This window comes from Ovis canadensis, chromosome 1, assembly GCF_042477335.2.
Source record: "Ovis canadensis isolate MfBH-ARS-UI-01 breed Bighorn chromosome 1, ARS-UI_OviCan_v2, whole genome shotgun sequence".
Classification (NCBI taxonomy): Eukaryota; Metazoa; Chordata; class Mammalia; order Artiodactyla; family Bovidae; genus Ovis; species Ovis canadensis.
In genome coordinates, this window is record NC_091245.1 from 8,198,536 (window position 1) to 8,226,337 (window position 27,802).

A 27,802-nucleotide genomic window follows, 5' to 3' on the forward strand; every position below is an offset into this window, starting at 1 on the left:
TCATTTGTATAAATGTAGTCACAAAAGAAATTTCCTTATTTTTCAGGTGTGCCAATTTCTCCCTGGCCCTGCCGGCCTGGATTCTGCCTCAAGGTCCTGTCTGCCTGCATCCCCACGGTGTCTGCCTGCATCCCCAGTGTCTACGGTGTCCCCGGTGTCTGCCTGCGTCCCCACGGTGTCTACTGTGTCCCCGGTGTCTGCCTGCATCCCCGCAGTATCTGCCTGCGTCCCCGCGGTGTCTGCCTGAGTCCCTAGTCTCTACTTGCATCCCTGCAGCGCCTACCTGAGTACCCACAGCGTCTACCTACGTCCCCGCAGTGCCCGGTGTGGTCAGACTGTGCAACTCTAGGACGCACTTGCAGACCTGACAGGGACGTTTGGTCACACTGCAAAACCACCACTGGGCTTTTCCCTGGAATCGCACCCACGCTGGCTAGAGCTGGACACAAGCACCTTTGCACCCGGCCTGCCACGACCCTGCAGCTTCACCACACCCCTGCGTGGTCGTCTTCATAGGCTTCTTACCAAAGGTGTCTCATGCTACTTCACACAAACTTTATATTTTATAAGGTTTCTACTAGGAAAGAGACCTCGTATGATGACATTTTCTAGTCAACAATTGTGAGCTATTCAAGAAACTTATTTCTACACATTTCTTACACTTGGCAAAATGATCACGTATCCATTCTAACATGGCTGCCCCACGGAAGATCTCTAGCCCCCAGGGGACCACCACAGCCGTGGGCTCTCCTGTCCCAAGATAAGCGTCCCCTTGCACCTCAGTGGCTTCCTGCAGGACAGGTAGGAGGCAGCTATTCTCCACAATCCAAACAAAATCCTATTCCTCTCTAATTTCTTGTTCTTAAGGCAAACATGGGTTTTATTCAATTTACTTCCAACCTTTAAGAATATGAGTATTTTCTTCCATTGGTAAGACAAGGAGACTAGTAGAATGAGGTTGATTATCCACCTGTTATTTAATCTCCACCTTTTTTTGCTTTTGAAAAGCAAATTTCAGACATCAAATTATTCCACTCATAAATACTTCAGTCAGTCAGTCAGTTCAGTCGCTCAGTCGTGTCCAGCTCTTTGCGACCCCATGAATTGCAGCACACCAAGCCTCCCTGTCCATCACCAACTCCCGGAGTTCACTCAGACTCACATCCATTGAATCGGTGATGCCATCCAGCCATCTCATCCTCGGTCGTCCCCTTCTCCTCCTGCCCCCAATCCCTCCCAGCATCAGAGTCTTTTCCAATGAGTCAACTCTTCACATGAGGTGGCCAAAGTACTGGAGTTTCAGCTTTAGCATCATTCCTTCCAAAGAAATCCCAGGGCTGATCTCCTTCAGAATGGACTCGTTGGATCTCCTTGCAGTCCAAGGGACCTTCAAGAGTCTTCTCCAACCCCACACTTCAAAAGCATCAATTCTTCGGCACTCAGCTTTCTTCACAGTCCAACTCTCACATCCATACATGACCACTGGAAAAACCATAGCCTTGACTAGACGGACCTTTGTTGGCAAACTAATGTCTCTGCTTTTTAATATGCTGTCTAGGTTGGTCATAACTTTTCTTCCAAGGAGTAAGCCTCTTTTAATTTCATGGCTGCAATCACCATCTGCAGTGATTTTGGAGCCCCCAAAATTAAAGTCTGACAGTTTCCACTGTTTCCCCATCTACTTCCCATGAAGTGATGGGACCAGATGCCATGATCTTAGTTTTCTGAATATTGAGCTTTAAGCCAACCTTTTCACTCTCCTCTTTCACTTTCATCAAGAGGCTCTTCAGCTCCTCTTCACTTTCTGCCATAAGGCTGGTGAATACCAGACCACCTAACCTGCCTCTTCAGAAACCTGTATGCAGGTCAGGAAGCAACAGTTAGAACTGGACATGGAACAACAGACTGGTTCCAAATAGGAAAAGGAGTACGTCAAGGCTGTATATCGTCACCCTGCTTATTTAACTTCTATGCAGAGTACATCATGAGAAATACTGGGCTGGAAGAAGCACAAGCTGGAATCAAGATTGCCGGGAGAAATACTTCAGTACACAAGCCTAAAAGACGATGCTACTCTTTTTAAAACGTAATCATGGCACCATTACCACACCTGACACCATTCACTTAGCTCTAATGAATTCGTTTACATCACATCTTCCCAACTGTTCCAAAGGTGCATCTTCACGGTGAGTCTGTCTGAATCGAGGCCCTAGCAGGGTGCACAGGGGACACCCAGCTCCTGGGCTCCATGTCTCCTGTCCCTTCACCTGCAGAGACCAGGCGTCTGCGTGGAGGACAGGGTGTCTCCCTGGCCACCTCCCAACACAAAACGGCCCTTTAACTCTACACATCCCAGCTAGAATTCTTTTATAGAGAATTCTTTCATCAGTAATTTTAAGAAAGAACTTTTATGGATCTACTGATAATATTCAATTTTGGAATCCAATGTGCTGGTTTTTAAAAAAGGAAAATGTTTGAAAGTTCTGGAGATCTGTTTCCTAACAGATGTTGAATATACTCAACACTACTTGAACTGTACACTAAAAATGATAATGATGTAAGTTGCGTATGTGTCTTTCTTACCACAATAAAAAAAAAAATGAACTGAGATAACGTCCATCTTTTTCTAGCTTTGACACTTTCTTATATACGGAAATTACATAGTCCTTGACAAATTTTTCCTTTGGAAATAAAATTTACTTTTTCAAGTTGTTCTGTGGCTATTCTTTCTAAAATATCTTGAGATTTAAATTTGTGTAATTTAAATTTTTTTCTGAAAAATCAAAAGGCGTATTGAGATGCTGAGACTCACTGGCATTCCTTCATGGGTGCTGGAACCTGATGACTTCCACATCCGCTGCTCTAGGCCCCTTATCACTGCACTTTGTTCCCTTCCCCCCAGATTGCATTCGCCAGAGGGTAGTTTATTTTGCTTTCAAAGAACCAACTCACAGATCTATCACTGGTTTCCTTCTCAGATAAATGGTCTCCGATCTTTATCAGCAGAGCTGTGGCAGCTCCCCATCCGCAGCTCCCTTCGCCCTTCATACTTCACCTCTTCGCCCCGTGCATGGGTGGGACAAGCCAGTCTGGAATGCCAGCAGATTTTTTAAATATCCTATTGTCAACAGGCAGAGAAGGCGATGGCACCCCACTCCAGTACTTTTGCCTGGAAAATCCCATGGACGGGGGAGCCTGGTGGGCTGCGGTCCATGGGGTCACAAAGAGTCGGACACAACTGAGCGACTTCCCTTTCACTTTTCACTTGCATGCATTGGAGAAGGAAATGGCAACCCACTCCAGTGTTCTTGCCTGGAGAATCCCAGGGACGGGGGAGCCTGGTGGGCTGCCATCTATGGGGTCTCACAGAGTCGGACACGACTGAAGCGCCTTAGCAGCAGCAGCAGCATGGACAACAGGAAAGAAAGCAGAGTCCCCCTTTACAGAGCATAAAATCCTCTCTATAGAGAAACACAATACATATTTGTATATAAATTCTACATACACACATTCTATCAACTTTCTTTGTTCAGATGTTGTGATGTGGTGACTTTCACCATGATTAATCAGGGACTGATAGTGAGAAGTCACACTACCTAATTGGGTTTCTGACATTTCCTATTATTTCAAGAAGTTTTAGCTTGACACATTTTATGTACATCAATTAAGATTAAAATTTGGGGGGTAATCACTAAGAGAACATGCAGAAGAGCTCATATTTCCAAACTGGTAGAGGGATAAACAGAACTGTGGGAAGGAGAGACTCACCAACCAAAAAGGAGAAAGGAAACAAAAAGTGAGACAAACAGCACAAAAGACGGGGAAAATGCGTCTAAATATGGTAATTACAGTAAATGCAAACAGACTGGACTCTCGTATTGAAACTGTACAACACTGACTAAAAACCCAAATAATGCTGCCTACAAGAGAGACACTCCAAATGAAGCTTGAAAGGAAAGCATGAAAAATAACATGTCAAACAAGCAGGCTTGAAAATGAAAAGAATTAGTAAAGGTCCTGTTATAATGATAAAACCCTAAATGCACCCAATAACATAGCCTCAAAACGCATAAGGCAAAAACACACAAAACCACACACAACACAAGACGTCTGCGTTCATGGTCAGAGTGTTCAGCAGAAACTGACAGACGGAGAAGGCACAGAAGCAGGGACAAAAGAGAAAACAGCAAGCAAAAATACCGCAGTGAGGACTTGCTGATGTGAAAATACAACTGCACACAGGGAACATTTGTGAAAACGGACCATCTGTTGGGCCACAAAGTTAGTGTCAATAAATTTCAAAGGACTGGTTATATACAAACAACTGCCTTTGAACAGTGAAATTAAATTAAAATAACAAAAAGAAGTATTAGGGAAAAATTTCATCCATTGGCAAATAAACAACATACTTTAACTCACGTAAATGCTATATTAGCATATGATTTTATCATTACTTTAATCATAGTTTATTTCAGAATTATGTGGTATATAACAATATGATTATTAGTTTTTACCAAAATAAAGTGATCTTCTACCACTTTTGCCTTAGGTATGCAATTCTATTTTTATATTAACATTGTTACTTTGCCTTGTTTATCATCTTCTTGAAACTGCTTTATTTTTACTCTTTCTGGGTCATAATTTTTCATTGCGTGTACAAAAGAGAAAACTGAGTTCCTGTGATCGGTACTTGGTCAGATTTTTTTTTTTAACACAACCTAAAGAATAATTTGCTTTTAAAAGGAGAAGATGGAGTATTTTCTAATTGTTATGCTGTTAGCTCCATCTTTACTAGTTCCTTTATTTTCTTTTACAAGAGAGATGATATTTTGGTTTTGTGTTTTTTAGTGATTCAGAAAGACATAAACCCTTTCAATTTTACCAGAAACTACCTTTAAAACTTGGAGAAGACAATGGCAACCCATTCCAGTGTTCTTGCCTGGAGAATCCCATGGACAGAGGAGCCGGGCGGGCTGCCGTCCACGGGGTCGCACAGAGTCAGACACGACTGAGCGACGAACAGACACACACACACCTTTAAAACTATTTAAGTTTTTAAAACAGAACTGATGACCTTCCTCAGATTATTAATGTCAAGAGCGTCTCTCACCTCCTCCCACCACAGGAGAAGGCATTTAAAGTGCTCTCCCTCCTCCGTCCAAGCCCTCCTTCCCTGCTCCCCCCGCCAATGCCCACACTGCACAAATCACAGGCTAGGCTGCGGCTGCGTATTTTCTTTGGGACTTTTATCATATTTATAGCTAACTATTTAACGCATTTTGACGAGGCTGGCCGGGCCCTCTAAACCAGAGTCCTCATCCTTACGCTGCCAAGTTGTGCTTCTCAGCTGAGAGGCCCCGGTCAGTTTTCCACGCGGGGTGTGCCCTTGTCAACAGACGCCTGCGCGTGCATGAGGAGCTCTGCACAGCTCCCTGGCCCACGGTTCTAACAAGCGAAGCCCACAGCAGGGGGCCCAGCATTCGGTGCCCAGCCGTCCTTCACCATGTGAACTCTCTCCCGCCACCCCTGTTCTACCCTCGGGAGGACGGCCTCTCGGGTTGGCCTCCGTTCAGGTGCTGCCCCCAAACCACGCCCAGCGAGCACCTCTCCTGGGCCCACGGCCACCTTGCCTGCTGCAGGAGGCACAGCCCCAGGACGCGCCCAGGCTCCCGATATCTCAGCTATAAGGCCCATGCAAGCTGCGCTCCCTAAACACACGTAACAGACAAGTGTGACCGGGAGTGGAACACGGCGCCCTGACCCTGACGACAGATGCCCAGCAATCCGCAGGTCAGCCTGACAGCATGCCTCCACGCTGGGGGAGCACAGTGGGGCCGGGCTCGGCCTTCTCTCTACCTGGCCCCTGGCCGTCCCACAGTTCTGAGGGCAACAGTGTCCCAGTTGTCGAGGGTCATTCTCAACAGCAGTTCCCAGATCCTTCCTACCTGCCAAAGTGGGCCTCCGTGCCCTGAAGGCATTTTAACAGAGACGCATGTTTACCGGGGGTCAGATCAGGGGCTGCAGGACCAACACCATCTTCACCCCGAAGCTGCACAGGGACTCGGGCACGGAAGGGGCAGCCCCGTGTCCAGGGACACCGTGCTGAAGCCCGAGACCCACATACCTCTTCGTCACCAGGCTCCATGGGCTGGCACAGCCAGGGCGTGTCTGCCAGCTTCCTGAGCTGTTGGTCCATCTCGGTGAGGGCAGCCGTGAGCCGCTCCTTCTGAGGGGGATCCAACTGCTGCTCCAGGGACAGAGAGACGGAGGGAGGAGACACAGCGGTTACCAGCAGGGCGGGGCCGTAGGGCCCACGCAGACAGAGAGCCTGCCCAGGCCCGGGCCACTCTCAGAGAGCTCTTCTAAAAGCTTGCCAGGAAACAGAGTCACAGAGCAACCCTCAAGGGCCAAACTCGGAACCTCCACTTGTAAGTAGCGCCAAGTGAGAGAATTAAACTCTCCTCTCATAAGCAATGGGGCAAACCAAGCTCGCCTGAAAATCGCATCAGCAGGACTCACAGGTCACCTGCATCAGCGTCCTTGAGACCCTCTCTCAAGGGGAGACCAGACCGCCTGCACCGGAGCGCAGAAAGCATATGGGGTACAGAGGTGGCTGCGTGAACGTCAGGACAGCGTGGAAGCGTGGAATGACAGCAGAGTACGGACTGGACTCCTGGGGCATTTCTGCAGTGACTTCATCTCCCTGACCTTCCACACCTTCGTTTCTTACAAGAAGGCTGGCCGGGCACTCTGAGGTCTGCCCTGTTCTGGCTTCTGCAATTCGACAGAAGTCCAGCTGGGTGCCTCCCCGGGGCTGAGTGAGGAGGGGCGGCCGGGTCTGCGTGCTGGGGACAAGGCCGGAGGCGTCTGCATACTCGTGGGCCCTGAGGACAGAGGGCTGTGCACGACACAGTGGGGCCCTGACACCCTGGCGTGGGTGTGGCAAGATGGGCCAGAGGGTCTGAGCATCACTGCAGGGTCAGGGCAGGGCCCTCAGGAACCCTCACGGTCGGGAGCCCCGCACGGAGCCGTGCTGCCTGTGTGCGTGCCACGGGTCGGTCCCCCAGCTTACCAGGGCCAGCCTGCCCGCGAGCAGCAGCTCTGTCTCACTGCGCAGGGCTCGGACGTTATTCACCATCTCCAGGACGAGGCTGCAGCTCAGCCCCTGAGAGGAACCAGAACAGAACCATGGAGACGGCCCAAAGGCGGGCGGGGGCGGGGGGCGGGGGCAGGAGGGCGCAGGCACCTCTGCGGCTCTGGGCTTGCCGTACACTCGGTCCATGGACTTGGAGCTGGCGTTGACGGCATGGGCGAGCTCCTGCTCCACGTCCTGGTGGGACTGTGCTAGTTCCCGGATGCTGGAGAGACAGACACGGCGGCAGGCCCATCACCTCCTGACCGACGGCCGGGGAGGCCTTAACCGGGAGATCTGACGACAAACTTCTGAGCTTTTCCAGAGACTCACCCAAGGAGGTGAGTGCCCCAAAAGAGGATGGAGGTCTTGTGAAACCTCCAGAGTAGGAAGCAGAGGAGGAGAAAGCCAGGAAGGGAGGAGAGGCCCATCGCGGGGAGCACCAGGCCTGCATGCAGCCTCAGGACGGGGGTGGGAAGGGGAACAGGGCCCAAAGACAGAGCCAAGGCGGCCGGGGGGTCCGGGAATGTGACAGCTTCAGGCACAGGCCACCAGGCTGCTGCCACCGTGCCAAGGTGAGGGGGCTGGACACGGCAGGGGCCGGGCAGCAGGCAGAGCAGTGACCGCTGTGCGGGAAGGTCCACAGTGGCTCTGGGGGCTGAGAGGAGAAGGAAGCACCTTTGGCTGCCCTTTTTTTTTTTTTTTTTTTTAAATATTTACAAGGTTTGTGTCCTAACCTCAAGCCTGCTCTTAGGCATGAAGTGAAGGAGGCAGTAAGTGGACTATTCTTAGGAATCCAGGACGGCTTTACAGTCCAAGGTAGCTGGCCCTTAAAACGCCTGTGGGTTTGAGGCTCCCATGTCCTTAAGCCCCAAGTAACGTCTACAAGACCATCAGTGACAAGCACAAAGTGCAGGGTGAGCCAGAGCTTGGCCGGCCAGGCCCCGTGATGGAGGAGATGGCACGGAACATGCGGGAAGAGTGTCTCGATGCCCGCGGCCCCGCACGGATCTGGGGCCTCGCTGGGGGAACTGACCGCGGAAGGAGGGGGCGCCCACCTGTGGATGAGGGCGCCCGCCGCCTGCCCAAACTGGTCCATCTGGGTGGCCTCCTCCTCGGACAGGATCCCCGGGTGCAGGGAGAAAGGCGGGGCCCGGGGCAGCTCGCACTTCTGCTTGTCCTCCCAAGACTTGAGGGTGTTCTCGAAGGCCTAGGACACAGAACCAGGGTTACACAGGCTGGCGCGAGCGCACGTCCAACAGCCAACGCTGCTGGACACTCGTGAACAATCCCCGACAGGGACACAGAAGCCTGTTTACTCTGGGGAAGAGGGCACGGTCCCAGGAGCCCCAGGCCTGCTCACTTAATCTGGGGGAGAACTGCATCCATGCCTGGAACCGAGCACTCAGGCGTCAGGTCCCCTGGGACGGGGGCCGTCTTACCCGGTCCCTCGTGAGGGTCTGCGCACGGTTCTTGTGGACGATGCGGATGTACCCCGGGGGCTGGACCCAGGCCTCGCCGTCCACCTGCACAGGCACGCCCTCGTCGCCCAGGATGGAGATCTTCACCGTGCGACACTGTGAACACGTCGGGCGCTGGAGTGCCTCACTGACCTCCGGGGCTTCCGGGCTCAGGGCACCCCCGCCTGGGGCACAGCTCCTGGAGCCCCGCCCCGCCGCCCCGCACCCGGGGCACCCCGCGTCCCTGACCGCCGCCCTGTGGGGAACTCGGTGCTCAGACGCCAGCACCGGGCCTCGGGCGGGGTCACGCAACCACCCAGGGCTGTTGGGTCCCTTGGCACATGGGGACACACCCAGGACGGGGCCAACTCCCACCAAGGGCTCCTCTTTTCAACAGAAAATGCTGCTGAACGATTGAAACTGTGACATCCATGCAGCCCATGGTGGGACAGAAGGGGCGCGCACACCCGTCTCTGTGCAAAAAACACAGCCCTCCCCACCGCCCAGACAGACAGACCCTTCCCAGCCCGTCACCAGAACCTCCCAAGGGGGACCCGCCCCGTCTCCCCCGAGCCAGGCCTCAGAGAGGCCAGTGGACACACGCTTGGCCTCGCTCCTGGACTCCGGTTGAGGCTCCTGAGAGCAGCAGGGCCGGGCCACAGGCAGCCAGGCCCGCCTCGGCTCACCCCACCACAGCAGGAGGAGCCCGCCCAGAGGGCCAGGGGAGTACTGGGGAGCAAGCCAGCCCTGGTTTGGAAAGCATTTTTCAGAGGTCAAATACAGCAGACGAGAATGGGCTCTGGACCGGGAGGCGGCTCTGCACGCAGATGCCCACCTGTCTTGGGAGCATAGGTCTGGGCCAGACCCCTCCCGCCTCCAGGACCGCGGCCAGTACCTGGGCGATCCGGTGATGTTGCAGCTTTATGACCCGGGAGACGGCCATCTGCATGCTGCCGAACACCGCGACCACCTCCAAGATCTTGTCGTCAAATGATGGGGCTGCGAAGGTCTGCAAGGGCTGGCGTCAGAGCTGACCTCTGCTCCTGGCCTGAAGACCCCCCACCCCCCCACACACACAGCCGCCTCTCTCTGGGGACTGCTGCGCTGAAAGCCAGACGGGCCCACGACAGGGAGCTGCTGGGGAGACGCTGAGGAAGGGTCTCCACTCCAGACCTGGAAAGGCAGCAGCCTGGATCGAGTGCTAAAAGCCAGACGAGCTCATGACAGGGAGCCGCTGGGGGGACGCTGTGGAGGGGCCTCCACTCCAGACCCGGAAGGCAGCAGCCTGGATCGGTGGCAGGCCTGCCTGCCCCTCACACACGCGGGGCCTAGGGCACGTGACTGCCTCTCTTCCTGGGTTCCCGCTTCTGCGAAACGGGGCTGACACCGGTACGTTCCTCCAGGGTCTCACGAGGGCTGTGACCCTGGGCACCGTGCTGACAAGCGGGACCAGCACAGGCCACGAGGGCAGTCTACATTAGCTGTCCCATCAGCTGCCGTGCACTAAGGGAGGGCCCCGGTTAACACCCGTCCGTGCCCCCGCAGCACAAATCCCAAACTCCTCCCTGGCTCCTCAGACCTCTCTGCACTCCGCCCGGGGTGCAGGCCATTGGAGAACGTGCCCCCTCCCTGACACCGACCTGACCTGTCCAACCCCAAGACAGCCCCAGGCCTCCATGCAGACGTCCCCTCCCCCTGACACCTTCCCAGATGACCGCCAGGGCAGGTCTGACCCAGACTCCAGGCACACCTGTGACCACACCTGCCCTACTGGGGGCTAGGGGGCTGTGTCTCTCTCCACTGCACCCAAGGGTGCTGCCCCGTCCAGCCCCCGGCCCGTCCACAGAGCACCCCCAGAGCGGGAGGCTCCGCCTCAGCTCCCAGAGGGGCCACCTCTCTGGCCACTCTATCCTCGCCCGCCCAGCCCCGTGCCGCCCGGCAACCCCATACGTACATCATCCTCCTTGGTGCCCCCCCAGAAGTTGGTCCCTCCGGCGTAGCTGGGGATGTTGAGGACTGCAATTCCCTGCAGACTGGGGAGGGGGATGGGGCGCCCGTCACACTGCGCGGGGGGACGCGGGAGAGGAGAGGAGAGAGAGCCGGTGTCAGGCAGGGCGTCCTCCCCGGTGCCCGCGGCGGGCCGCACTGCTCAGGAGCAGGGCTGGGGGTGTTGCCCACTCACCTCCAGGAGGACCTTCTGCTCCAGGTTCTTGTAGGTTCTGTGCAGCAGCTCTCTGGTGCCCAGGACTCCGTACCACATCATGTTCTTGGTTCGACTCCTGGGGAGGAGAGCACACAGCCGGCCAGCAGTCACCTCCTCGCAGCCGGCCACACCAGGCGCATGTGCCCAGCAGCGACCGTGTGAGACAAGGAGGGGCGTGCCTGTGACACACCCGTGTGAGACAAGCGAGAGAGACGCTCACGGGCGTGAAATTCTACCTTTCAAAACTACCGCTCCCAAGAAGCAAGCCTGTCCTGAAAGGTAAGGTACCACAGAGCCTCACGAAAAATGTGCAAATACTTTTTCCAGCTATAAAATTATGCTTGTTGTTCAGTCACGTCTGACTCTGTGACCCCACAGACTGGAAGCACACCAGGCTTCCCTGTCCTTCACCATCTCCTGGAGTTTGCACAAACTCATGTCCACTGAGTCGGTGATGCCATCAGACCATCTCATCCTCTGTCGTCCCCTTCTCCTCCTGCCTTCAGTCTTTCCCAGCAGCAGGGTCTTTCCCAATGAGTCAAACTTGGGAAGCGCAGGAAAGCACAGAGGTGCACTCGTAATTCCCGTGTGTCAGCGCTGATGGGAAACACTCCAGCGTGTGTTCCCAGTCCTTCCCAGGAACCTGACTTACAGCTGAGACAGCGGAAACCTGCGCTTCAGCCCCGTGGAGGGCGCCGCCCCGGTTCCTGAGCATGAATGGCCACATCGGGGCACCTCCCACAGCGGTCGCTGAATCGACACCTCTGATGGGTCACCTCCTGCCCACACTCCCGGGCTCTATAACGCTCCCGGCTGTGGCCCTTGGTAAAACGCCCCTTTGCCGACCTTCCCCTGCTTCTTCGGACTAGATTTGTAGAAATGGCAGCTTCTCAGTAGGTCTTCTCAAAGATGCAAACTCAGGCAAGGTTATGTCAGGATTCCCAGTTTCTAAAACCCATGCTCCATGAGGCCTTGCTCCTTCACCTGCTTTGTTCTGCTAAACGACACGCATTCCAATAATGCCTCTCCAGCTGTCTGCACTGATGAGGGCCTTTTCACGTGATGGGGGCTCCATTACGCACTGGGTGGTCGGGGTGCCTGGGCACATCTGAGCCTGTTTCCAACACTTGAGCCCCAGGGCGCCCAGGGTTTTGAGCTCTCATGCCTGGTTCTGGTTTTCCTCTGCATCGACGGCTGTTCTCCCCCAGACTCCACACCAGCTAATGGTCCCCCACCAGCTGATGGCCACTGTGAGGAGGGAGACACCACTCGCCCTCCTCCCTCGGCTGGGGGGAGCAAGCACATGGTGATTTAGGGGGAGAGCCTGAGCACCCCTCGGGGCTGCCCCTGCTCTAGAGACTGAGAGGTGGGCGAGCCCTGACCCCTCCTGCAGGCGACCCGCGGCTGCCCACAGCTGCGGCCACAATACACGGGCGCGCCTGCCTTCCAGCGAGACGCTCAGGCTCTGGGTCTGGGCTCTGCCTAAGTGCTCCAGGTTCCAGAAATAACCCCATGGCCAGAAGGGGAAACCAGAGCCCAAGTCAGAGCAGGCATGCACGGGGCCCGCACCCACCTGCACTTCTCTGGGTGCTCGTCACGCTTGTTATTGAAGTCCAGGGAGATCTTCGCGTCCAGGCCGATGCCGAAGTAATTGTTCATGACACACTTCTCCGTGTAATACTCTCTGCAAAGAGGGGTTCAGGCCAATTAGAACAGCCCTGCGGACCAGCCTCTGAGTGTTTCTTCCTGAGGACAAAACTTAGCTTTTGGAAGGTAAGGGACAGTGAGACCAAGAGGCAATTCATACACTGTAAAATCTACCCATTTAAAAGGCCCAACCCAATAACGCCTTGCATGGATTCACAGTCACTACAACCAACATCAGAGCAGCTCGCCCCCAAAATGAAGCCCGCACCCGTGAACTGTGGGCCCCGGAAGCACTGCCGGCTTTCTGCCCTGTGGTGCTGCAGGTCCGGACGGCTCCCAGGAACAGACTGACACGCGCGCAGCGTCTGTCCCCGTCACCAAGCGCGCCTGCACGCCATGGGCCCCAGGCTAGTCCAGCGCGGCGCCTCAGCCGGCAACGGCCCATCTGGGCTGTTGAGCCCTGACTTGTGAGCCCTGACTTGTGGACACGCGCACTCACGCTTCGGTGTGGCTGTGTCTCTGTTTCGCTTTTCCTGGGAGTCACCCCAGGAAGGGACCCGCTGGGCCACATGGAAACTCTGGGTTTGGAGGCCACACCTGACTCTCCTGACAGCGGCCGCACTAACTCTGCTCACCACACCAGACATACATGTGGGCACCCTTCCATCCCCTGCCACCAGCCCTGGCTGCCCAGAACCTGCTATCAGCTGGCTGAAAGGGAAACCTAGGGCCACGTGTCCCACAACGGCCTCTATACACACAAGGACAAGCTGCACAAAAGCCCGTGCTGCCTTTAGACAGTGGGCAGAGGACAGGGTCCGCGGTGGGCAGAGTCCAAACCCAGGACAGCATCTAATGCGAAGAGCGAGGAGGGGCGTCCAGCCTGGGACCTGCATGGACCAGGGAGCAGCAAACCCACAAGGAAGGCAACGCAATGCGGTCAGGAGGTGGTGCCCACGCAGGGCCAGCCAGGACCCCAGAGAGGACGACCAAGAACACGGCACAGCCCGTCTTGGTCTCTGAACCTCAGTCTCTCTGAACCTGCCGAAGCCTCAGCACACCAGCACGTTCGGAAGCCAGAAACGCGTGAGCATGGCCACCTCCCTTCCCAGACGTTCCAGCCACCCTCCGCCCCTGCAGCCTCACCCTTTCTGGATTTTCCCTACTGGCCGACAGTAGCTGAAAAAGGATCGACTGGTCAACTGCTCATGAATTTCTCAAGTTATTTCCAAGTCAGACTTCTACGCACCAGGATTCAGCTAACAACATGCCCGCTTGGTTTACCCCATACTCACAGGTTTTCTGGTTCAGAGTTAAAGGGATCGGCGTTAATTAGTAATCGGCTGATGACTGAGCCTCCAGGCAGCGTACCAGACATCCCGGCGCGAACATCTGCTGGGGAGAGAATGGGAGGAGACCGCACTGGCTGGGGGCCCTTGATTCAAGAGGGTGATGATCACATGTTCTTCAGAGAGCATTATCATAATAAGACGCTTCTAAAACATCACGTAAAGATGTCCAAACTTTGACAATTAATAGTCTCAGGTCAAAAACCACTCTCCTAAACCCACACTGGCAGAACAAAAATAAATACTGGGTGGTAACCTATGATGCGTTAGAAAAGAGTTTAGAGACAGCTGTCACTAAAGCCAAGAAATTCCACCAAAGTGATCTCCGCTGCAACTAGGCTTAGGGTTGGGCCAGTCACTCAACTTTTAAGGCTAAATCCATGAGGAAAAGTTGCACATCAAAGAATCCTCCAGGTGACCAGAGCCCTCAGATACCTGCTCCAATTTTTTCAAGCTTATGTCATGAACAGTAAAGCTCAGACAGAGCCCTGCTTTTGGACATTCTGCCGGACCATGCCGTCCAGTAACATCTGTGCTGCTTATCAATCAAACCTGTCTCATCCTCTTGTCCCCAGAACTTCTAGAATTTTATGGTTTTTCCTGTGGTCATGTATGGATGTGAGAGTTGGACTGTGAAGAAGGCTGAGTGCCAAAGAATTGCTCCTTTTTAAGTGTGGTGTTGGAGAAGACTCTTGAGAGTCCCTTGGACTGCAAGGAGATCCAACCAATCCATTCTGAAGGAGATCAACCCTGGGATTTCTTTGGAGGGACTGATGCTAAAGCTGAAACTCCAGTACTTTGGCCACCTCATGAGAAGAGTTGACTCACTGGAAAAAACTCTGATGCTGGGAGGGACTGGAGGCAGGAGGAGAAGGGGACGACAGGATGAGATGGGTGGATGGCATCACGGACTCGATGGACGTGAGTCTGGGTGAACTCCAGGAGACGGTGATGGACAGAGAGGCCTGGCGTGCTGTGATTCATGAGGTCGCAAAGAGTCGGACACGACTGAGCGACTGAACTCAACTGAACTGAACTGACTCACCTAAAAACTGCAAAACCACTTATATGAGCAGCGTGTGCTCAGCCTGGCCCAGGAGGCCCAGAAAGCTACCGGAAGTGAGTTATGGGAGTCCTCTCAACGCTTTCAACCCCTCAGATCACTCCTCCGTACTGAGAACACACAGTGTTCCCCTGCCCCGAGAAGCACCAGCAGGAGCTGCCCCAATGTGACAATGCGATTGTGGGCTCAGTGCAGGCAGGGGCAGCCCAACCCTTCTGGTGGCCAGCTGTGGGTCAAGCTGGGAACAACGGGGTGACCACTGGCTCTCCACCACCCCCTGCCGGCCCTCCCTTTTCACTCAGCCCAGCTCCTATTTATCCCTCAGCACCCAGCTCGGGCATCACCTCCTCAATGACTTCTGCCTGGGACTCTAGGCAGCGACCTGGGAGCCGCCTGCCCTGTGTAATACACCTTGGCACTTTTCACAGAGCTGCGACAGAACCCTGAACTCCACCTGTCCTGCCCACAGACTTGTGAACTCCTGGAGTGCAGGGACCTGGTCTCGCTGAGCCCACAGACCCATGCCAGGCAGTGCAACAGCTGCTGGCAGGCTAGCCCCCAGCCTGCGGCCCCCCACCCCCCAGACACGTGGGCCGCTCTGAGGGGCTAGGGAGCCTGGCCCACCCGGGGGACACTCACTCGGGAACAAGATCTTCGTGTTCAGCGCTGGCAGGCCATCCCGGCTTCCTGACTGCGGAGGCAGAGACGCAGAACCACCTGGCGACAAGCTCCCTTTGCTTATCAGCTTCTCGCAGGGGGACTTGGACACTGTCAGACAGGACAGAAGACAGGCCACTGAGCTTCCAGCAGGCTTTGTCAGGGAGGGGGCCCACGGACGGGCCAAGCCAGGCGAGCAGCAGCCACACACAGCGGTCAGCCAAGGAGAGAGGCCACGGGGCTCGGACGCCCCCCAGACATGGGCCCCAGTGGGGGCAGAGGGTCCGGCCCCTACCACGGTCAGGCGGGGGTCTGGGCCTGGGCAGAGGGCAGTTCCACATGGGAATGGGGGTGAGGAAACTCCGGGGCAGGCTCTCCCGGCAGCTCATAAGGCTGTGCACTGGGGGGACTGGGGGGCCGCAGAGGCAGGGCTGTTCCAGGTGGCTAAGGGTCCCCAGGGGCAGTCTGTGTGGCCGGCTGCCGCCTGGAGGCCCCAAGCCCTCGGTTAGGACCTGCTGGGCCAGAGGTGCAGGGAGGTTTGGAGGGAAGCATGGGCCCCAGCAGCAAGGCCCCTCCCGGCTCAGGGTCCTGCCGGGCCTGCAGCAGGTAAGCCGCACACATCAGGTAGTTCGCCAAATAGGTGGCCAGTTCGAGACTCTTCACACCTCCACATGGCCACAGCAACCACGAGAAAGCCCCTCACGCTTCTGAGCATCCCGAAACGAGAGGGCCCTGTACCTCTGCGGAGGCTCCGGACCTTAGAGGTGCTGTGGCCCTCGCCGTGGCCTGCTCTGTCGTCCGACTTCAGGTCCTTCTTATCCGAATCGGAGAGGCCAAGGATGAAGCCCTCCTGCTCCTGGGTTTGGGCGTTCTGCTCGTCCACAGCTGCGCAAGGCAAGGTGGCAGCTGAGCATGTGGAAGCTGACCCACAGCCACCACCAGGCAGCACACGGACTGGCCTCACCACCCTCACCCTCGTCTCGGCCGAAGGCTCAGGCCCGAAGCTCCGACCCGACCCTCTATCTCCCCGGCCCTGGCACACGGGGGCACCTGGGCACTCGTGCCAACAGGCTGGGGAGGTGGGCCAAGGCTGGAAGAGACGGGGGTGGGGAGAGAGTGACAAGTGAAGGTCTGTGCAGCCTGGAGGGGCCGAGAGGAGGGAGCCGTGCCCAGGCCAGAGCAGGGAGCGAGGTCATGACCTCACTAGTCTCACCGCAAGGAGCAGGTTGATCTGCTCAGTGAGATGGGTCTAATGAGAGCGGAAAAGGTGCGAGATAGTTTCCAAGGGTGATGAGAGGAGAGACAGACAGAGGACAGGGAAAAACTCGCTGGGAGGGACCTCAGGGTCAGGGTGAGGTTTACAGGTCAAGGTGGTATTACAGCCTTCTCTTTGAAGCTTAGCAAACGCAGTCAGAGAAAAGGAGCGAGGCACCATGTGAGCCTCTAATCCTGGGCAGGTGTGTCTCTCCCCGCACCAGCCGGTCGCGGGGAGTCAGCAGCGCAGCCTGGACACCAGGGCCTACTGCCTGTCCAGGCCCCGGGCCCCTCACCCGAGGCCCGTGCCTGCCTCGGACAGCACGACACACACGCGCCCCTGCCTTTCTGACCACCGCCCCGGCTCACCCGCCCTCCAACCCCGTCCCAGCCTCTCCTTCCACCCTGTGGCTTCATCCACCACCTCTGGCCTGGGTCCCTTCCCTCCTGGACACAGACCCCCAGCCCCGGGGACAGCCCACCTCTCACTGGACAAGGCCAAGGTCTGGAGAGTGACCAAGGCGAGGCCCTCACAGGGAGTGGAGCCCCTGACACCAGGCACTGTGCAGGGCCTTCCACCAGCCGGGAGTGCCCCCGAGGTGCCGGTGTCCACTCAGGGTCTCTCTCTCAGGCACAGCCCCGCGGAGAGGTGCGGACCCGCGTCAGGCGGTCGTGGCGGGCCCCGCCTCTCACCAGGAGCCCCCGCCCCCGCCCCCAGGCCGGGGCCCACGCCCGGCTACCTTTCTCTGTGTGCTCTATGATCTGGCGGATGGCCTTCTTCAGGCTGTTGGCCCTCAGCATGAGCTGCTCACGGGGCCGGAATATCTGGGGCCGGGCGGGGCAGGCCGAGCCCCCGGCGCGGGCCCCCGTGGAGCCGGAGCCGCAGCCGCTACCCGCCCCGTCCCCGTCCTCTGCCTCCTCGGCGATGGTGGGGGGCGGCGTGGGCAGGGAGGACGAGGCCTGCGACTCGTCGTCCAGGGTCTTGAGCAGGGAGTCCAGCTTCTCCTTGAGGACGGAGCACTGGGCGGGGAACAGAGGCAGGAGTGGAGGTGTGCCGCCCCACTCCGACGGCCCCCCCCCCGGGGGCCTGGGACCCACCTTCTTGGCCATGACCTCCGACTCCTCCGAGCTCTCAGTGGTCTTCTCATAGGCCTTCCCGACCCGTGCCACGAAGTCCTTCACAGTCTCACAGAGCACTCTGCGGGAGGAGATGGAGGCTTCAGAGGGGCCGTCCCACGGGGACCCCCGGCGCCCCAGGCTGCCAGGCGCTCACTTGGCCGACGAGATCACCACGGAGTGCTGGTCGGAGGTCAGGATCTTGGAGAGGTGAGCCGCGACTGAGTCTTCATAGAAGAGAATCTGCCGCACCTGCAATCGGCCCAGGGGGGCGGGCAGCCATCACCCTCGGGCCAGGAGCGCCACCCCTGCCCGCGGCCCAGCCCACCTCCCTTCACACACAGCTGACAGACCAAGGATCCTAACAGACTGCTCCGGGCTGCACTCCTGCACCCCGGCTCGTCCTGAGAGGCGCGGGCCTGTGGCCAAGGCTCCCCACGTTTCTGTCGGGTGGGACCCTGGCCCAGGCCCCCGTCATCCCTGGATGTCAATCACCCTCCTCACCTCCCACCCCTGCCTGCAAAAGCGGGGGCTCTCCCTGTGCATGTCAAGCCCTTTACTATCGGCCAGAGGGTCGACCTTCAGCGTTTGCCCACGAGCGCGCCTGCTCTTAGCTAGACGTTCTCTGCTCGCAGGGCAGGTCCCGGCAGCCCAGGCAGGTGTGGCCGGGAGACCAGGGTTGGCCTCCCCTGACCCTCAGGGTGGGCAGACAGCCCTTGGCACAGCCCCTCTGCCTGCTCGGCCAGGGGCTCGCTTGGAGGCCTGAGCACAGCTGTGCACCTGAGCTGCCCAGTCTCAGCAGAGTCTGGGCCCTGAGGGAACCTCTAACTCCTGAAACCCACCACAAAGTGAAAGAAGAGCTCAGCACTGAACTAGCACAGACTGACTGCAAGGGCAGGACACGGAGGAGGGGCCTGGGTGGGCAGAGCGCTGGCGGGAAGACCCTGAGTCCTACGGGGCAGAGTCCACGGGACCCGGCTCCACCTCAGGGGGCCCTGCACCGGCAAGGGGCTAACCTGGAGCAGGGCATTTCTGGCGGGGGAGGCAAAGCAGGGAGGGGCCAGGGCAAGCACATGGCGATACCTCGGAGCCCTCGCTCAGGTCTTCAGTGACGGTGGAGGAGGAGGAGACCGGCCGGGGCAGTTTGGTCTCGTAGGCCATGACGCTCCACCTGCACACACACAGGGGCTCAGCCGGTCGGCTCCGGCCCCAGGCCTCCCCGCCTCCCCACCTCCCCGTCTCACAGCCGGCAGACGGGACGAGATCCTATGACAACTTAACTGTGTCTGTCAGCCTGTATCGACCCGGCCCCCCCCCAGGCCCCAAGCTGGCTTCTCACTTAGCTGAGAACAAATGTCACAACCCGCTGGGTGGGCGTCCCCTCTGCACAGCTGAGCCGCTCGGCAGGCAGCTGGCTCGGCGCTCCGGGCGTTACACAGCCTCCGGAGGCGGGGGGGGCAGGAACAGCAGAGGCGGCCGAGCGCGTTTGATACCACGCCTGCTCACAGCAGTGCGGGACCCTTTCAAAGAACGGGCCATCTCCTCAAGTCCCACGGGCTGTGGTCCAGGGGTTCACACGGGAGTTCAGTGCTCAGAGCAGCTTGCTCGGGAAGGATGCCCAAGCATTTCTAAACACGTGGAGGGCAGTAACCCCAAACTCCAATGTTTCTGGGGACACAGGACAGCTCAACTCTGTGACGAGGAGGATGGGTGACAGGCGAGGCTGCAGTGGCCGCAGGGGGCGGGGCCGCCTCCCGCTCTGAGGGCCAGACGACCGGGCCTGGCTGGTGAGGCCTGGCCACCTGAGGGCACGGTACCAACCCCTTCTGCTCATCAGCGCTTCCCTAGTCTGATCACCAGATAAAGCCCATCAGAAGAAAAGAGTCCTGCTCAGAGAGGTGGAATTTTTTTTTAACAAGTAACTGCAAAAGGCTTGCGGTTTCCCAGGGCCCCTGAGAACAGCGGGCTGAGAGGCCGCGTGCGGTGCACTCACCTGTCCAGCATCTTGGTGCTGGCTCTCTCTAGCTTCTCCAGGATCTGCGGGAGCTGGGTGTCGTCATCGCAGGCCGAGCCCCAGCCCAGCACGCGAGCCAGGTCATTCCCTGTGCCGAGCGGCAGCACCCCGAGCTGGCACTGAGACAGGGTGGGAGGACATGGCGTCAGCAGGCCCCGTCCAGCGAGCGTGTGAGGGCTGAGCTCAGACGGCGGCAGCCAGAGGGTCTCCCCAACCGGACGGAAAGCCCCTGCCCCCGCCTGCCGACACACCTGACCGTCAGCCCTCTGTCACCTCCCACCTTCACGGCGATGACCACGGTCCTGCCCCGAGTGGTGATACCTGAGCCCCCAAGAATCGGGCTGTGATCCCTCACCTGCTCTCCACCCACAACAGCATGTTCCCAGCGCCAAGCTCACCTCCTTGCCCGACAGCACCTGCCATGACTGTAAGTCCCGTCCAGACAGGCACCAGGACGTCCACTGTGGCCCTCAAACCACCACCACTGCCACTCAGCCTACAGCCCCTCGCCTGCCACTCCCCGGCCCCCACCCCCCACCCCGCCAGCTCGGGCCCTGCCGTCCACCTGGAGTTCCCACCCAGAGCCTCCTGCACAAACCCCCCTCACCAGCTCAGGAGGCTCCTGAGACACAGGGTGCCTGACAGCCTTCAACCACCAAGCACGACACGCATGTGGGGAGGGTCGCCGGTCCTCCCTACGCACCCACAGCCTGAGGTCACCTGCCCCGGCCACGAGGGAGGCCCGCACCCTGCCAGGGACAGCACGCTGGCCACAGCAGGTGAGGCCAAGGATGCCCAGCCCCGGGCAGACAGAGCCAGCTTGGGGAGCCTCAAAGGAAAGGGCAGGCAGCACAGTGACAGCCCCGCAGAGTCCAGGTCCAGGGGTCTGGGAACGGAGACCACCACCCCTCCCTGCCAAACCGGAGCTCCGAAAAGGGGGCAGCACAGACAGAGGAAGTCAGAGACTCAGAGGAGGAAGAAGGCGCCCAGCTGGGGCTGCTGCATCACAAGACGAGTCTGGACCTTAACCGAAGCCAGGAGCAGAGCAGCCCAAGCGAGGGTCTCAGGGCTGGGGGGGATGGGGGGGGGTCAATGGGGCGGACGTGAAAGGCTCAGGCACGGCCTGAGCGGAGCTGCCCGGGAGAAGGCCCCCAAAAGCAGTGGGCAGATGGCGCCGGGGGCCAGGACGACACTGCGGCAGCACACTCGGCGGTGCTGGGCACTGCGGGGCAACAGGAGAACCGGAGACAACGAGGGAGGGTCCAAGACCCCTGCTGGATCTCCAGCTCTGATGGCGGGCAAGTGAATGTTCAGACTCCGAAGAAAAGGGATGGAAGGGGGCGGGCAGGGCTGGGAATGCCAGCTTTGAGACACCAGAGGCAGCCAGGGAGGGCCGGGGCAGCCGGGGACGTGGCTCTGGGGCTCAGCTAAGAGTCACTGGCTTCTTCGGGTGCTGAGCGTGTGGAGAACGAGGTGGGGCCTGGCATCCGGAGCGGGGACGGGAGGGTTGGCCAGAAGGTGAGGAGCACCGAGGGGGTCGGGAGTGACCCGACGGCCAAGGGCCACAGAGAAGCCCAGGGAGACGAACACACTCTGAACTCAGCCGGATGCATGAGACCCTACCTTCCCAACGTGATAGTAAAGCTCAGTTACAATCCCGGAAGGGAAGGAACCTTAAAATTGGACCTAAGCGTACTGCTCGAACGTCACCACCAGGGGGCAGTATTCGCTCTCCCAAGCGGTGGGCCTAACATCATTCCGGGAGCTAAACACGGGCAGCAAAAGCTCCAGCCCACTTATGAAGACAGCCAACACAGTAAAGGACAAGTGACAAACGAGGGAAAACGCGGCCAACCAGGAGTTCACATCCCCAGTACAATAATCCTCAGAAATCAATTTTTTAAAAGGCAAATAAATACCCCAACAGAAAACTAGTGTAGATTAAAAAAACACGAGGTGATTCATTTCAAAATTCATAATTGAGGATATGTTTCACTTCACCAGTATGAGGAAATAAAAATGAAACATTCCGTTTTTTCAGTCTACTAAGTTGGGGCAAGAGCTGTAAGAGGTACAACGCCAGCACGTGGAAGTTTCACGAGTGCCAGGAACCTACGCTGGGACAGCCGTGATGCAGAACAGTCTGGCAGTATCACCGAAATTTCAATTTGGGTGCTCTTCAGAAAAGAACATAATTGGGAAAGGGCACACGTGGTTTTTACCAGCATGGTCTTTAGGAAGCAACCTAAGTGTCCGTAAGGGCGGGGAGGTGAACTAGCCCCAAACTGGCACAGCCGCCCACCTTAGCTGGCCGTGGAAAACCACCACAGCCCTCCATTTACTGGGGCCAGAGGTGCTGGGCGTGTGGTGATTTAAAGCACACAGCATTCCTGCGTTGCACACCGCGCGGGTGCTGTGAGTCCATTTAGAGCCCATCGCACGCTGTGCTGCACACACGCTCACAGCGAGGCCTGAAGGACGGGGACCAAGACGCCGTGTGAGCGCGCGCGTGCTCAGCCCTGTCCGACCCTGTGACCCCACAGACTGCAGCCCGCCAGGCTCCTCTGTCCGCGGGATTCTCCAGGCACGGATACTGGAGAGGGCTGCCATTTCTTCCAGAAGGGGGTCTTCCTGACCCAGGGATCGAACCTATGTCTCCTGCATTGGCAGGTGGGTTCTTTACCACCTGGGTCACCTGAGAAGCTCTATTGAAATGCCAGCAGTGGTTAATTATTGGGAGGGGGAGAGGAGGAGGGAGCTGGCGTAGAAAATCAATCAACACTTAAAACACAGCCCTAACTCTGACCTGAACTCCAAGTATTCTGACCCCAGCCGGCTCACCAGCAAGAGGCATTGAGCAGATGCCATCACTACCCGACAAAGAGCCACACCCGGATCGGCCCGCACCTGGGAGCTTTCTGCACCAGAGTGTTTGTGTCCGGCCCCGGGTCCCCATCAGGCTTCCCTGCCCCCCATCCAAGACCACCCCAGGGGGCGGGTAGCATCGCCCGAGGAGACCCAGCCTCTGTCACGTGGCTTCGCTCTCCCCTGGGGCTGGACCCTCCACACGCAGTACCTGTTTGTGAAGGTTGAGGCTGTCGATTTCAGAGAGGACCCAACCCACACTGCCATCTCCACCACAGACCAGAATCCGGAACGTGTCAAACTTCTGGAACAAACGCAAGCTGCCGAGGAAACAGAATGTCAAGGGCGTGAGGTCCGTTCTAAGGGAGAGACGACAGCCAGTCGGTCCTGGGCCGGGTGCCCTCTGGTGCTCCTTGCAGCTGACCCTAAAACAGCCTGCGGGGGATCAGAGCCCCACTGCGCTCACGCTGCACCCACTGGAGGCCACAGGCACTGAGAGCGAAGGCCTGCCTGCCTCACCCCCACCCCTCTCAGCCGGCACTCCCATGTCACTCAGGAGCCCCAGGCTGCAGCACGCTGCCCACACGTGCGTGACCTGTCCCCTGGCCCACCCTGCGCCCCTCTAACTCCAGCTCCGTCCCCGCCCGATGCCCCTCTGGGTCCCCCTGCTCCTCGTCGGCAGCACCCCTCCCAGGACCCCATGCCCTTGTGCTCATTCCCCAGCCTCTCGCTGGGTGGCCTTAACCGCATTCCGGCTTCAGGGACCACACAGAGGCTGATGGCCCCAAATGGCCCTAATGCTGACCCCTCAGCTCTCCTGAAAGACCGCACTTGTCCACCAGAACTACCACTTGAGCATCACATGGGCACCTCCCAACCCACGTCTCCTTCCTCAGAGAAAGGCAGCACCACCACCGCCCTCCTCAGATCAGGCCATGGGGGCTTCTCCTGGAATGCCCCAGGGGACTCAGAGCTCCTTCAAGACACCTCTGCTCCTGCTGCTGGCGCCATCTTCCCAAAACAAGACCCCCTGGACCGTAGCCCGCCAGGCTCCTCTGTCCATGGGATTCCCAGGCAAGAATACTGGAGTGGGCAGCCATGTCCTCCTCCAGGAGATCTTCCCAACCCAGGGATCGAACCCAGGTCTCCTGCATTGCAGGCGGATTCTTTACCGTCTGAGCCAGCAGGGAAGCCCTCGATACTAAGCAGTCATTCGAACGAATGAGGCTGACCTGTAATACCTGACGTCAGAACACATACACACTGCTGCCGGCTGACACCATACAAAATGCCGCACAATGGCAGGGAACAGAGGCCACACCTGCTGGGGGCGCACACATGCCCTGGAAAGCTGGAAGGACATGTAACTATGAACCCTTCAGAGTGGGCACCTCTGCCCGGGATTTGGGAAGGATAAGTTTTAGCTCCTATTTAAAATCTCCTGTATCTTTGAATCTTTAAATAAGCATACATTATCTTCACACAGTTTTTAAACTTCAATAAAGACATATTTTACAGGCTTCCTACCCAAGGTGTGGTCCTCCGTTCATGAGGTCAAAGACCTGGGCAGGGTTCAGCAGCTGCTTGAATCTTCGCAGGAACTTCACCCCCTGGTTGTCCCCACTCTTTGAATTGACGAAGACCAACAACGGACTCGTGCAGGACGGAGGACACGTGGCCTTCCAGAAGCCTGAGTGTGAGGAGGGAAAAGGACAGAAGCAGACCTGAGAGCCACAGAAGACACCAAGGCGCTCTCAATCGCGTGCCAAGCAGACACCCCATGGGACACAGAATTTGCACGTACACGCCCGGGAAACCAGCAAGAGATTAATCCACAGGTTTCCACATCATGCCCCCTGCGTACAGGGGAGCTGGCCTCCACGCGGCCGGCCTCACTTCTACAGGACTCGAAATGCCAGATGCGGCTCTCAACCTAGCAGGCTGACTTCCTGAGACACGTGACACGCTCCCACCAGCACATGTTACTACGGACCATCACGGACCACCCGGACAGGCGGTGCAGGTGGGAGAGCACGGTACTAGACGGAGACCAGCTGACGGGCGGCCCACGCCAAGACGGAGGAGGGCTCACACTCAGTGCCTACTCAGTAGCCAACGGACCCGCCACGTCTGGATAAGGAATCTGGGCCGTGAGTCCAAGGAACCCAGCAGCCTGCCATCAGGACCCTGCTCACCACCACCTCCCCCCACAGCGGCTGGCTGGGTCTGACCTCTGTCCGACCACATTTCAGCATCACCAACATAACCAATTCCAGAGCCGGGGAGGAGAGGGCCTGGAGAAGGCAATCCAAGGAAACGGCTGAGACAGGAGGGCACGGCACCCACCATCGGAGTCGATGCTGTTGAGCGCGGTGGGCGGGATGACCGACACTTTGCACAGGCCCAGCGGGCACTTGGTCAGCAGGGAGTCTTTACACGCAGTGTGCACCTGCAACGCACGCCTGCTCGTCACAGGGGGGCGCCGGCCCCCCGCCCCCAGGACCCTGCCCGGCCCTGCGGCGGCGGGCGTCCCCACGGGCGGGCACGCTCACCATGGCCTTGCACCAGAGGCAGCGCCAGTCCTGAAGGCGCAGCACGCTGCCGCACGTCTTGTCGCACACCGTGCACTTGGCACTCACGGGCAGGTTTCCCTCCAGCCACTGGTGAGGCATGGCGATCTGTGAGCCACACAGAGACACGCGCTGAGGGGGGCGCTAGGGTGCCCCACAACCTCCACGCGGGCCAAGCTTCCTCCTTGGCAACAGTGCTCCGAAATGGCCTCAGCCACATCATTCTTCCCCACATGGAGGTGAGGTGCAGTCTGCAGAGGCTACCCAAACCTCTGCTCCCCCCGCCAGGCACCCACAACTCCCAGGGACTAGACAGGGCTCAGGGGCGCCCAGATGCCAGGAGGACCAACGCAGAAGGAACCCTGCCCCCCTTCCCCTGGAGGAAGAGAACTGCGCCCAGGAGGGAGCCAGCAGGCCTCTCAGCCAGCACGAGAGGGGCTTCAGAGGGTCTCCCAGGCGCACCCCGTCCTCGTCCTCGATGATGTCCTTCCCGATGGAGGCCAGCGTGGTCCACTTGCAGTCACTGGTCGCACGCACAGCGCAGCGCTTGTGGGCCTTGAACTTGCACACTGGGAGAGAACAAGCGTGTCAGCCCAGGAGCCATGGCTGTGGTCCAGGGTGAGCTGCCCTGCCCTCCTGGCCAAGGCGGGCGCAGCGTGGACGCTCAGCTCCCGTCCAAGCGCAGCCACCAGCCTGCCTGCGCAGCTCTCACGGGGAGACCAGGTGGCCAGCCTGCCCAGGGTCAGCAGGCTCCCTGGGCAGGGCCAGAGGGTGAGCAGCTCGGGCTTCAGGCCCCCACAGCACGGGGGTCCGCGTGGCCGCGCTTGGCGCACAGACGCTGACCCTTAAGGGCCGCGTGACTTTCCTGCCTCACTCACACTACAGCTGCCTTCTTCCGGCGCTTTTCAGCCTAACAGTCGTGGAAACTCTTCTCCATGTCACCGGCCGTCCGCAATGAGGCAGCAGGTGGGCACTGGGCCTAGCACCACAGCCCTCCTCTCCCTCTCTAGCCCGAGCCCTGCGCCCCTGCCCTCTGGTCTGGAAGACATGTCCCCAGGCAGGCTGGAGCTACACTGCAGCAGTGAGACGGTCAAACCTCTTTTCCCTCCACGCCCCTCACGCTCCCTCTTTGTGTCTCGATGCTGCCAATTCCCTTCTTTTCGCCTTGTCCCGTCACTGCAAAAACCGTTCACCCAGATCCCTGCACGGGTACAGGAAACAGGGGCGGCGCCACACGGGCCCTCGACGCCTACCCTGCTGCAGGACTGCGCTCGGACCCCGAAGGCGCCTCACGCCAGACCCCAGGTGCCTCTCCCGGCGGTGAGCACACCACCCGTACCTTCACAGGACAGTCCGTGGGACGTGACCCCGGACAGGGCCTCGCGGCACACGTTGCAGTAGGTGGGCCTTGCGTGAGAGCAGGCATACCAGTTGTGGGTCCCTGAGAAGTGGTCCATGCTGTACTGGGTGGGCTGCAGGAATGGGGGACAAAGATGAAGAACGTGAGGCGCCCCTCTGACCTTCCTGAATGTGGTAACTTGGACAAGGTTCAACAAGAAATCAGACGGGGTCACCACCCGACAGCCCACAGGTAGAACCATGAACCTTAACCTTCAAGGAGCATCTGAGAGAGCGAGCCACAGACCAGGCAGGCCCGCAGGGGGACGCTGGGACTGTGCCCTCGGGGGGGAGGGGGATGGGGGAGGGTGACAAGGGGAGTGATGGGGGGAGGGTGATGGGGGAGGGTGACAGGGGGGTGATGGGAGGTAATGGGGGGAGGGTGACGGGGGGAGACAGGGTCGGGGGGAGGGTGACAGGAGTGATGACGGGGGGGGGGGGGGGGGGGGAGCGTGACGGGAGTGGGGGGGGGGAGGGTGATGGTAGGAGGGTGACGGGGGCGCTCTCCTCTCACCTCAAAGTGCTCCCTGCTCTGCACGGTCTTCAGGGCTGCAATCCAGTCTTCCATCTCCTTCCTGTTATCGGCACACAGGATGAGCTTCCTACATGGAGTGATGACCTAGAGAAACAGACAGGAAACATGCAACGTGTCAGCGAGCCAACAGCAGGTGCTGGCAGCTGTGGAAACTTTCCAAAACGTTCTGAAAAGTTTCAGAACTTTCACTGTATCCTTTCTTTCCTTTCGTGAGAAAGTACTGTTTCATTCGGGTAGTCAATGGACCACAACATAAAAAGATTATCCTCGGTTATTAAAAGTCAATAACAATCTCAAATCAGAAAGACAATCAAATTTAGATACATATTCACCAAAGATCAATATAAGTGAACATTTACCATCATCTATTTACTACTTAGACCAATAACCAGCACAGGCAATCTTTTTTTCAAAGGAAAAGAAAACCAAGTTTCCATTGCTCCAAGGAGCTCAGGAGCTGACCACTCAGCCCTTGAACAGTTTAGGGAAGTCTGACCAACAGTTACTGTAGGAAGTTCCTGTGCATTTCAAACATATCA

The 27,802-nt window shown here is 58.0% G+C and overlaps 1 protein-coding gene across 6 annotated transcripts in view; it reads right to left on the minus strand.

Moving 5' to 3' along the window:
- Positions 1 to 27,802, minus strand: part of DGKD (diacylglycerol kinase delta) — a 108,780-nt gene that overhangs the window by 3,865 nt on the left and 77,113 nt on the right. For 4 of the 6 annotated variants that reach the window (XM_069585064.1, XM_069585035.1, XM_069585055.1 and 1 more), the window contains 24 exons: positions 27,243 to 27,347; positions 26,670 to 26,802; positions 25,793 to 25,899; positions 25,313 to 25,438; positions 25,107 to 25,209; positions 24,288 to 24,450; positions 22,972 to 23,080; positions 19,875 to 20,014; positions 18,965 to 19,052; positions 18,039 to 18,133; positions 17,864 to 17,963; positions 17,506 to 17,785; positions 16,250 to 16,396; positions 15,494 to 15,622; positions 13,738 to 13,837; positions 12,369 to 12,479; positions 10,775 to 10,871; positions 10,547 to 10,654; positions 9,488 to 9,601; positions 8,575 to 8,709; positions 8,191 to 8,342; positions 7,247 to 7,358; positions 7,073 to 7,165; positions 6,125 to 6,244 (listed from right to left, as the gene is read on the minus strand). In XM_069585064.1, the coding sequence (XP_069441165.1) occupies positions 6,125 to 6,244; positions 7,073 to 7,165; positions 7,247 to 7,358; positions 8,191 to 8,342; positions 8,575 to 8,709; positions 9,488 to 9,601; positions 10,547 to 10,654; positions 10,775 to 10,871; positions 12,369 to 12,479; positions 13,738 to 13,837; positions 15,494 to 15,622; positions 16,250 to 16,396; positions 17,506 to 17,785; positions 17,864 to 17,963; positions 18,039 to 18,133; positions 18,965 to 19,052; positions 19,875 to 20,014; positions 22,972 to 23,080; positions 24,288 to 24,450; positions 25,107 to 25,209; positions 25,313 to 25,438; positions 25,793 to 25,899; positions 26,670 to 26,802; positions 27,243 to 27,347 (2,967 nt within the window). The remainder of the gene's footprint in view (positions 1 to 6,124; positions 6,245 to 7,072; positions 7,166 to 7,246; positions 7,359 to 8,190; positions 8,343 to 8,574; positions 8,710 to 9,487; positions 9,602 to 10,546; positions 10,655 to 10,774; positions 10,872 to 12,368; positions 12,480 to 13,737; positions 13,838 to 15,493; positions 15,623 to 16,249; positions 16,397 to 17,505; positions 17,786 to 17,863; positions 17,964 to 18,038; positions 18,134 to 18,964; positions 19,053 to 19,874; positions 20,015 to 22,971; positions 23,081 to 24,287; positions 24,451 to 25,106; positions 25,210 to 25,312; positions 25,439 to 25,792; positions 25,900 to 26,669; positions 26,803 to 27,242; positions 27,348 to 27,802) is intronic. The other 2 variants (XM_069585073.1, XM_069585044.1) reach the window with 1 other exon arrangement.